This window comes from Brachyhypopomus gauderio, chromosome 4 (assembly GCF_052324685.1).
Source record: "Brachyhypopomus gauderio isolate BG-103 chromosome 4, BGAUD_0.2, whole genome shotgun sequence".
In the NCBI taxonomy this organism is placed as follows: Eukaryota; Metazoa; Chordata; class Actinopteri; order Gymnotiformes; family Hypopomidae; genus Brachyhypopomus; species Brachyhypopomus gauderio.
Window position 1 is genome coordinate 15,572,138 of NC_135214.1, and position 11,910 is coordinate 15,584,047.

The 11,910-nt window shown below is 47.3% G+C and overlaps 1 protein-coding gene across 6 annotated transcripts in view; it reads right to left on the bottom strand.

Annotated features, from left to right (window-relative positions):
- Positions 1 to 11,910, bottom strand: part of LOC143512354 (activin receptor type-1-like) — a 32,311-nt gene that overhangs the window by 18,858 nt on the left and 1,543 nt on the right. The window contains exon 2 of one of the 6 annotated variants that reach the window (XM_077002564.1): positions 11,636 to 11,680. The exons of 3 other annotated variants lie outside the window; for them this stretch is intronic. Coding sequence is in view for 1 of the 3 variants with exons in the window: in XM_077002558.1 (XP_076858673.1) it covers positions 8,430 to 8,537 (108 nt within the window). In the remaining 2 variants the exon portion in view is untranslated. Of the gene's footprint in view, positions 1 to 8,429; positions 8,553 to 11,635; positions 11,681 to 11,910 lie in introns of those variants that run through there. 2 more of the 6 variants (XM_077002558.1, XM_077002561.1) reach the window with 2 other exon arrangements.

The following is an 11,910-nucleotide window of genomic DNA, read 5'->3' on the forward strand; positions in this document are numbered from 1 at the left end:
TCGTGCTCTTTCTACCTCCCTCCGTCTTTTTCCTCCCTCGTTTCCCCTCCTTCTCATCTCACGCTCTTATTTCTCCCCATTTTTTCTCCCTCTCATTTTATTTCTCACATCAGTCTCTTTATTTCCCTTCCTCCCAGGCCTCCCACTTTATGCCTCATCGGTTTCTCCTCAGCCCCTTATTTTCATCTCTTCTCTCCATGTCCACCTCTTCCTCCTCCTTTTCCTAGTACTATGTTCATTTCTCTCCCTCCCTCACCATCTCCCTGCTCCCTCTCTCGTCTCTCCCAGTCCCTCAGACTCTCTCAGATCCGCTGAGCCAGGCTGTCCAGGCTGTCCCATGCCTCCTGCATCTTCTTATCCTGTATCTGCTATCAGTGTGGTGCAGTCAGCCAGATTGGGGAAGGGGGAGGAGATAAGACCCCAGTGGTGCCGCAATGAACGCAAGCCCTACCGCACTGAAGAGGGACCCGGACCGGGCCACCGGCGGACCAGGTCAAACCCAGAGTAGCTCAAGGCTTCCGTGGGATTTCACAGAAGTCCTTCCAGACGCACACAAGCGACTCAACCCAGTCTGTGACAGTACACATTCTCAAAAACACAAAGACTAGATATCACAGTCCCACAAGCTGACACAGTAGCACCAGCTCATGCAGAATCCTGGCTTCACATCAACCATTTCAATCATCTCAATTTAGCATTGTGAAATGGCTAGCTACTGCAACAAAGTGCACGGATGATTTCTGGATGTCTTTAAACTGCTAATACACCATACAGAAATCACAATGTGATTCCTTCGTGATGTAAATATGGCATGATTTACAAGAATAAGTGAATAAAGGTGTAACAATCCATTCTGGATTTAGGGTTAATTTACCCGAATAAACCTTTTTTAACACCCAGCTCCCCCCTCCCCCCATTCAACCCCCCTGCGGAGATGTTGACTCATCAACCAGCCACACACACACACACACACTTACTCTCACACAGCAAGAGAATGTTGCAAAGGGAAATAGAAAGATTCGAGTGAGGCATGAGAGTGAACCAAGGATGAGAGGGAGATGAAAGAGTTGGTGCCTGCAGTCGGGGTGGGGTGGGGTGGGGCCCGGGAGGGGGTGAGACAGGCGGGAGTGAGACAGGGGAGATGGAGAGGAGGTGAAATCTGCTTGGGAGCCAGCACCATGAAAGTAAAGAGCTCCCCTGCTGTAATTAGTAGAAAGCGGAGGGAGGGGGAGAGGAGAGGAGAGAGAGAGAGAGAGAGGGAGAGAGGAAGGGAGAGGTAGAGAGCCAAAGCAAACATGGTGCTCTCGCAAACAAACCTCTAAGACAGCCCCTCTTTTTCTCTCTGTCCTTCTGAGTCAGCAGCACTCAGCCATGCAGCACGCACACACACACACACACACACACACACGCTCCTAATCATCACGCCACGCAAACACACTGGCATCACTACACGCCGGCGTGAACGCGTCCTGACCTCGCGTTGCTCCCGCCACTCCTGTTACACACCGTACAACTTTTTGTGAGAAACCACAATTTGTAATTTATCTTTTGATTATGTGCTTTAAGGACAAAAATAAATACAGCAATATATATGGCAGCCTGAAGCACTTTAAGCAGATAAAATTTCTTCTCAAATGTAGTCTCCGGTAACTGGATGAAAAGCACAGACTAGTTGTGAAATGAAGGTCCATGACTGTTCCACTGATGGAGCCCAGAGGCTCGTCTCCCGGTGACTCACTGCTTGGCTTTTTCTCCTCCTCTCCTCATGCATTTCGTGGTTATTTGTTCTGGCAGGCCCGAGCGTTAGCACCATGTGGGCCACCATTTAGGGACATGAGCGGAGCGTGAGTGTGTGTCACGGGTGAACAAACACCAACCGAGAGACAGAGACAGAGAGAGAGAGAGAGAGAGAGAGAGAGAGAGAGAGAGAGAGAGAGAGAGAGAGAGAGAGAGAGAAACAACAAGATAACAGCATCTGATGTGTGTGAGGCGCAGAGTTAAAAAAAGGCCAACAACAACTCTAACTAATTACAGGATAAACGTGTGTGTGTGTGTGCGCGCGCACATGCTTGTACATGTGTGTATATACGCGCACACATGCTTGCCTGACACTATCAACTTAAATCTGTTTATGTGGTGAAGACCAGACATTTCCCTAAAGGCTCCTCCATGACCTAAGGGCTGGGTATTAGGTAGATAAATATCCCCATTGCCTTTAGGGCACACGGAGACCTATGTGGCAGCCTAGCTAGTCATGGCAGTGTAGACTGTGACCAGTACATTCATCACATACCGGCATTCACAGCCCGAGCAATGTAATCAAATGCTAATGCTCCCTCATTCTCTTTCAGTAATGTGCTTAGAGCTGTCAGCTGAGGCTTTGGGAGGTTTGGGTGGGCGATGCAGACACACACACACACACACACACACACACACACACACACACGTACGTACCCATGCTTTGTCTCTCTGAGACATATGTAGGTTAATCTGCACATTCAAGTGTATTTCACATGTTTACACGTGCGCGCGCACGTCCCACATACACCCCCCCCCCCCGCACACATCCCACGTACACACGCACGTTCTACACAGTCTCATCACATTCGTTCACTCTCCATTCTCTCCCCATTAAAAACAGACAAATGCACTAATGCACGCCGCCTCAGAGCCTCGAGAATAAATGATTTCAAACACACTTTCAAACACAGTCTCCAATCGAAAGAGTTTCATGAGCTGAAGGAAAACGAAACCAAACTTAAAACTGCGGTAACAAGAACATAAAACATAACATCCTGTGACAGACAACAAAAAAGGATTCGCGAGTAGAATATAACCCACAGGTGGCTCTGAGGGTAGATAACGGTTAGTTGGGTCTTATTATTGGGAAGATTGTGTGAATGTTTCATCTGCTAGGTCAAATGAGAAGTCATTTACCTTTTTGTTTCTTATTCAACACGCCTTCTGTGATGTGTTAATTGCGCATGCTCACATCACGATCGACAATTAAAACAATTTATCGGTACATGAATTCCCCTTCCCCGTCTCTCTCAATGTCTATGTCTCAACGTCAAAAGGACGGAGCAACAGACCCACTGTGATCAGACCGACTTCAAGGATCAGTGGCTTGGTTGGAAATCAGGCCAAGTTGGAAAGGTGTGGTGGGGGGGGGGGGGGGGGGGGGGGTGCAAGACTGCTGCATGTCGGAGTGCTCCGCATGGCGTTCCTTAATATCTGGAAAGAGAGAGTAGCTTGCCTTTAAGAATGTGGCACAAGATAACAGCCTCGCACAATCTATGCCCTTGTATCATGTCTCAAGGGGCCCACTTATGTACCCTAATTAGTAGCAAAAATGCCTGGACACACACAAGCTATAATGTGCGTGTTGGTAAAGTGTCCAGAGCAGGATGTGAGTACAAGTGGTCGTTATCACAGTCCAATCCCTCCGGTCAAAGCCCAGCGTGGACCTGCGGCACTTCCAGCTTCAAAGTCGGCCTGGCTGAACACGTCATCCTTCGAGATTTCTGGAAAACAAGCCTCTTCTGCCCAAGCACCCAGTTGGTGGAATGAAACACCACTGGCTGGTCCAAACTGCAGTTTCTGTAGGGTCCACCTAGAAAACGGCCCCGTGTTTGGAAATAACTGTTTTTTCACTGAAATGTCTAATCTTGTATTTAACAGCACTGTAGTATATTGTATGGCATCTCTCAAGACTGCAGCACTGACTCTTGTTTCTGGCCGTATCTCACTTGCAGGTATGTGTGTTGTGTACTTTATTTGTAGATAAATAAATGTAGAGCCAGATTCATAAAAAAAAGAAACAAATAGGTTCTGGAACTTTTGTCTACATAAAGAGTCAATTACTGTAACACATCAATTTCAACCATAACACCAAATACAGTAAATACAGAATCTCTCTGCATTTCCTGGAAAGAACTTTTGTACCTCTAGTTTGTGGAATACGAAAAAAATCAAAAGTATCAGCTACCAGGACAAGACAAACTTCACAACAACAAACCTAATAACAAAACCAATTTGTATTTCTAATCTCAAAGGAATTGCTGTCTTCCAACCGCCTACCAGAACTAACAGGATCAGTCCCTATAGTGCCACTGCTGAAAACTCTGACTTGCGCATTAAGAGTCACATTACTTGGGGCAGTCATAGCCTGGTGGTAGGGAACTGGTCTTGTGACCGGAGGGTCGTGGGTTCGATTCCCAGACCTGAGACCAGGACTGAGGTGCCCTTGAGCAAGGCACCTAACCCCAACTGCTCCCCGGGCGCCGGGCTAGGGCTGCCCACCGCTCTGGGCACGTGTGATCCACAGCCCCCTAGTAATCACTAGTGTGTGTGTGTGTTCTAACTGCACAGATGGGTTAAAAGCGGAGGACAAATTTCGATTGGGGTGTAAAAAAATCACAATTGACAAAATATGGCACATTTACAATTTTTACTTCCACTGCGACCCCTCACTTCAGCAATTAACAGGGCCCGAGTCTCAGGCCAGAGTCTCCTGCGGTCAGCTGAGAAGACAGCAATGCAAGTGGACGTTCCTGTGGCCTGCCAAACACGGGCCGAAGACAATGAAGTCGGTGTTTTATTACCGTGTGAAGCCCTTGAGATGGTTAGCCTAATCTCTGGCCCCTTGAACAACTCTCACTGTCACCATGGTTTGGGATGTGGAATCGCAGCCCGATCAAACACGCTCTGAATGCCTTTGGCTTCACTTAGCTTACAGTGGAATGCGCAAACATTCTTTTCAGCAAGCGAGTCTGTGTGTGTGTGTGTGTGTGTGTGTGTGTGTGTGTGTGTGAGAGAGAGAGAGAGAGAGAGAGAGAGAGGAAGAGAGACCGAAGGCAGAGCTGTGGCAAGGCGGAGTGTCTGGGACATCTCAGGAACATCTCATGTCTTCAGTCAGCACTCCGCACTCAAGATACTTCAGATCATAACACGGACGTCTTCTAATCCCGACTCGATCGATGAGGCCGCTGTGTGTCGTGGCACGCTCTGGTCGAGGATCACCGTTCACATCGCAGGGGTCCGATGTGGGGGACCACTTCCCACACTAGCGAAAAAGCCCCCGAATCACCATTATTGATTATCTGCCCCTTGGCAGAAAGTGCATATTTGCATCTCGGGGAGATTTTGGCAAGACAGCCACGATGGTGCCATGACCCCTGTAGAGACTCCGTGTCTGTTCTAGACTCCACAATGTCCTGCAATGTGTTATCTTTGTGGCTGGGCTCTTCAGAGCAGTATCCCTCCCTCCCTCTCCCTCTCCCTCCCTGCTACAACGAATATGCAGAGTAAATGGCATCTACTGCAGTGCCACCGTGACCCACATACCACGTGGCGCCTCTCAGCGCAGCCGAGAACATGGAGCCGGAGCCCTAGAACGTCAGCATTCCCTCCACGGCTTTTGTGCCCTGAATACAGTCTCTGTAGCGGTACTCTCCAACCTTGCTTCTGGAGAGCTACCTTCTTGCTGAGTTTAGCTCCAACCTACATCCAGCAAGCCAGAGTTAGTCAATTAAAGAGTGAGGGAGATATTCATCACCCGCGTCAGGTGAGCTCAGTTGGAGGCATCGGCCACAAGGAGGCAGCGTTCCAGCGCAACGCAAAGCTACATCAGCACTACAGAAGCCCTGTTCCTTCCATTGGGGTGTAGCTCCTCCACTCATGAGGCCAGGAACATCTCACCCCCACCTGCAGGGAGCCTGTGATCAAGCCCCCTCAAGAAAGATGAAACCCTGCAGGTGCAGTGCTGATCAACCTGAAACCTTACATCAACAAAGTGCTTAGTAACTTTATCAGCAAATGAAGGCAGCAATTGTAGAAATACTAGTAACACCAGATTCCCAAGGTCAACAAGGCTTTTTTTTATTTACCGTCAACAGATTTTGCTTTGCTGTAATAATTTGTGTAGCAATATCTAAGTCACCATAGAATTGCAATGAGAAATGTGCTGTGAAACAAAGAACCTTTTGTATGTAGAGTCTGGTTAATGTCCAAAAGTCCCTGGTGTGTTTGCTGTGTTGGACAGTTTCTTGGATTTGGAGGACGAGGTTGTCCACTTACAACAGCCAAACGTATTCTGGTTCCTGCACATTTACTTTCTGCTACTGGCCATTTGCTTCAAACTCTTAGATGGTACGACAGGAATCAACTGGTACAGTACAAGTGCCAAGTTTAGACACAACTAACAACGCATGGTGTGCATCACATTAAAGGGACTTTAATCGAATGGTTTATTCTTAAATATATTATAAATCCATAGCCTATATATGACTTGTTTTCCAAAACAAAAATGATGTAAAATTAAAAGAATTAAAAAAAAATGCATCCTCAGTTTTCATTCAGAACTTTAGACTCTCTAAAAGTGCTCATTAATTACACTAAATCAGAGCAAAGCACACTTAGTCAAAAGATTATTTAACAGCACAATCATGCATTTTATTTCACTGTCTTGATAGCTTTTATATATATATATATATATATATATATATATATATATATATATATATATATATATATATATATATATATATATATATATATATAAACCAAAAAGAGTAGGTGTGTCAAGATTTTGACTGGTAGCGTGCCTGGATCTTCTAACTAGTGCTTTACTCTCATTAAATGTTTTCAAGCTTAACAAAAACTTATTTGGTTTGAGACTTCAATAATTCTGCCATCTTTGGCTTAAGACTTAAACAATTCTGCAGGGAACATGAGTCATGGGAACGTTACAGGCTAGCACATGTCACAAACACAATGGCTAATGACAGCATACGGCTGGAGTGAAAATACAAGCTCTCTGGCACACATCAAGTAGCCAAAAATCAAACCCAGGCATGGGTGCAAGAGCAGAGAAACCTAGTGAGAGAGGGAACAGAGCAAAGGAGACAAAATGAACAGAGAGAGAGACAGAGAGAGAGCTCATAAAATGTGCATTGCAGACTGTCTCCAGTGCAGTCTCAGGGTAATGGGAGCAAGAGGAGCCTGGAGCGCTGTGTGTACACACACACACACACACACACACACACACACACACACACACACGACTCTCTGGCTCCTTCCCAATCTTTTCACCCATAAACACACCCAGGCAGACAGACAGACCGGGGCACCACATGGTGCAGAAATCAATAAATGCACTCGAGAGTTCACTGAAGGAGAGGGGAATGCCATGGCTGCAGACCCAGAACAGGGAAGTGTGTGTGTGTGTGTGTGTGTGTGTGTGTGTAACCAGCATAGTCCCTCTCTGTCTCACATCCTGCCTGCCATCAGGACGGCAGGAGTTTCTTCTGCCTCTCTCTCCCCTTCTCCAACTCCTTCATTATACATGCACCCTCCCTCTCCCTCACTCCCTTAAACTTGTACCCTCCCTCACTCCCTTCCCTTATACTTGTACCCTCCCTCTGCCTTACTCCTTTATACTTGTACCCTCCCCCACTCCCTTCCCTTATACCCTCTCACTCCCTTACCTTAAACTTGTACCCTCCCTCTCCCTCACTCCCTTTTTCTGCTTAGTCCCTTTCATGCCTACTTTCTCTCTCCTCACTCATTTTATCTCCAACCCCCCCAACCCCCACTCCCCAGCCCATTGACACCCTCACACACTCTCCCTCACTCACAGTCCCCTAACTCACACCCACTTCCATACTCTCTCTCCTCACTCACTAACCACCCACTCCCTCCCTCTCCCCCTTCACTTCCTCTCCCCCCCACTCACTCACCCCCTCAACTGCTCACTCACTCTCTCAGTCTCCCTTCAATCACACTCGCTCACTTTCTCATTCACTCCAAATCCCTCCCTCACTCTCACTGACGAACAGATTCGCTGTGATATGTGGTGGCTGCAGGAGGCTGGTGATTATTACAGGCTGAAAGATCGGAACTAAAAATACCAAAGACAGAGGGGCCTGTGCCCCAGCACGGAGCCAACAATGAGACCAAGAAATCCAGAAAAAAACAAGAGCCACACGCTCAGTCCTGCTATAGCCCTCCTCCTCCTCCTCCTCCTCCTCTCTCTGCCTCTCTCTACGTAGCTAATCCAAATGAAAAAGGAAAAGCTCAGAGTTCCTGGCTTGTCAGCAGGCACGTGTGTGCGCGCACACATACACACACACACACACACACACGCACGCACGCTGCCACTCTGCCGGTGAAGCCTTAAAGAGCTGTGCCCACTGCCTCTCCCCCATCTGCCAAGCCCTGCCTCCCACATGTTTGTCTGTCTCTTCCCCTCTCTCTCTCACACACACACACACACACACACACACACACTCTCTCACACACACACACACCCCTTCCATCTCTCACCCCCTCACTTTCTCCGAGCTACACTTTCTCCCTTTCACTTGCCCCGAGAAAGAGGAAAAAAGGAGAGGAGAGAAGGGAAAAGAAAGCGGATCATCAGAACCAACCAGCACGGAGGGAGAGAGCCAGACCCGCACGCGCAGCCTCCGCGTCCTGCCCAGACCGGCTTCACGCTGGGGCCCTGTGTGCCTGCCGCAGTCTGGCCTTAACGACATAGTCTGAAATCCGATCTCCCCCAGGTCCCTGCCAACCCATGTCCACCCTCCACCCCCACCCCGGGCTTCCTCCTCGTTCCCATCTTCTCCTCACGCATTGTTCCGACCCACAGCGCCAGCTGTTTCTGACAGCAAAATTACGGTGCGCAGAAAAATGATTGCTGTCGGAGGACTGTTTCCCCTTTCTCTGTCTCTCCTGCTCTCTCTGCGCTTTCTGAGACACTCAGGCTTCCGTGGACAAATTATACACCATGTTGTTATGAAAAGGCAGCTGCAGGGCCTCTGCAGAAAGAGACGACAGACACATTCACACACACACACACACACACACACACACACACACACACACACACACCACACACACACACACACACACACACACACACACACACACACACACACACACACACACACACACACACACACACACACACACACACACACACACACCTACTCAGAGAGAGACAGGCACATACATTCAGAGACATTTACCCACTCAGTAAGCCAAACATACACAGAGAAGAGAGAGACAATTCTTCAGAGAGAGAGAGCGACACTCAGAAGAGTCATCCGACCAGATACATACACACACACACACACACACGAACACACAGACAAACATACACACATGTCCACCAAAAAACACCCCACATATACCTAAGAAATGATCCGCACAATATTACAGTGAAACCAGTCTTGGTGAGCTAAAATTAACACTAGAGTCAGACTATGTTTGAGTGATATTCAGAGTCAGACTATGTTAGACTGTATGAAAAAAGAGATATTTGTGAAAACATTTCCCAAATTTGCAAACTTAACCATCATTGTGATATCAAATGTAATCCTCACAGTTCAATTTAGAACATCACGTCAAGTTCACAGCAACCTAACATCTTGTTATGAGGTCTCTGGGGGGACAGAAGTCTCTGAGCCTGACGTCACCATAAAGGACGCAGCAGAACGATCTCGTCATCGTTTAGATCACCGACTGTGCGCTTAAAAACAGGACTACACGTACGAGGAGTTACGAAATGTTTCCTCCACTGCGTGTGAAGGAGGCAGATTCAAACAGGGCCAAAATGAAACCCTTTAACACGCCGTACGTGTAAACACCGGGGATTGTGGCACATGGTGGCTGATTGGTGCAGTGTTTGGACCAGGCCTGTCGCGCCTACACCGCTGCGTGGGGGGGTTCGTGAGCGTAGCGGGAGGTGGGGAAGGGCTGGCAATGCCAGCCTCAGAACTCCGCCCCAGGATTCCATAATCCCGCCCACAGCTGGACAAAATCCACCCGACCCAGAATAAAACAAACATAACTAAGTCAAAACACGACCAAAGAGCTGGCAGCAGTGCGGAGCACGACACTGCAGCGCACCCGCGAAAAACATGTTAAGTGAAGCTTAGCGCGGCATATTAAAGGACCACAGATCCAGCCCTTTTTTTTGCCCAGTGGGTTGTAAAAGAAAGAAATTATTGTTTGGGAATCTGACAATTTTTGTGACAGACTCACAACACTGCTGTGTTCATACAGGCCACGCGTTTGGCCATATCCCCGAGTGTTGGCAGTATAGCCGCCTACCTCCTGGATGTAATCTGGAGTCACCACATAAAACTGCTACGGTACAATGAAGCTCTACGCTCAATCCACCTTCCCACGGTAAACAAATACAATTTTAGTTATCTAGCTAACTCGTATCCAGCTCACTGTCAGAGAGCCCCAACCGTAACCCTCTCTGTGCAAGAATGCCTTCTGTGCCATTCAGGATATTGCTTCAAGGTTTCGTGAAGGTACTGAGACTTTTGGCTCATGATCTCTTTCCTCAAATGGTGTCCACATCACTCCGCATACTGACTGTGTGCAGGCAGACAAGCGGCAATGATGGACAGACAGGCAGAGAGAGACAGACAAAGGCAAATCTCCAGACTATCTAAGTACTAACCTATCAATTGACTCCAGGACGTGACGGGCCGTAAAGGGCCCGGCAGGGTGTCCCCCTCCAGACATAAGTGCCCCAGCATGGGGCAGAATATGCCCCTCCCACAGCTTTCACTCCCAGACACCATCAAGACTGCAGAGATCGCCACACACACACACACAGAATGTATCCTAGGCACATGACTACTTACAATCAAATGGACATAAAAGACTGAAACTTATTTAATACCTGTACAGGATGCAAATCCAATCATTTATCTTCATAACTCTTATGAAAACAGGGATTATTAATTTTCTTCTATAATCTTGTCTGGCTAGCCGAACCAATCAACCAATTGTTGCCTTTTGTTTTACTTGGGCCTTTGTTCCAACATGCACATTTCAGACATCACATGATAACAAAACCAGACACATTCGTTCATGACACCCGGCTTCATTCTTTAGGCAAACCTGTCTGAGCGCATCCCTGTGACCAGACCCTCCACAGAGCACGCACGCACCTGGTCCGCCATCACAAAGCCAGACAATGCGATAGTGTATGGGAGAGTTCCTCTGTGTAGGCCCTCATCATAACCCAGCCCACAACAGCAGATCACTGAGGCTTGACTGCAGACAATTGCCTGTCTGGGCTGAGACAGGAACAGTCTAAAAACCCATCGCAACTGCATGCACTGCATCGGGACATAAACCTAAATAACCAAGCCCAACTGTTCAAACCAAGCTTTACAAACTAATCCACGTTTCATGAAAAAAAAACAAAACGACAAGACTCACCGACGACAGCCTTTAAGCACTGCTTCAGAATCAAATACCCATAAATCCCCTTCATGAATGTTCTTGTAATCACTTGTCTTTTTTTGACAGCTATTGAAGATGACCACATTCACCCATCCGGCACTGAAACTATGATACACACACACACACACACACACACACACTTCGCTGCATGCTTGTGGGAAGCCCTAGCAATGCAGGAGGTTAGAAGTGTCAGGTTTAAAATACATAGATCCTACAGAGGCACCGAATGCGAGAGCTTATGGGCATGTGGATTAGATGGGGCAACAATCAATTTACATCTCATTAAGCTCTAAAAAGAAACCAAGTATTAATATAGGTTAATATGTATATTTTTTACGTTTATACTTTGATTATTAGAATTTACACACAAACTTGATGGAGTCCGGAGTTCTTTCAACTCCACTCTTCTCTTTGAGACCACCAGCAAAAAAAAAAATCATTAGGTCACGCAACTTTTGTCGGTACAGTACTGACAAGTCACTTTTTGATCAACTCGGTTTACTCCGACGGTTTGAAGAAGACATAGGTGATTATTTATGAATAACAGCAAACAATAAAAACAATAGAGGATCCAACTGGCAACGTTTCTGAATGTCTGTGCACAAACCCTCGCCCCCAACACCTTATACTATTGTAATG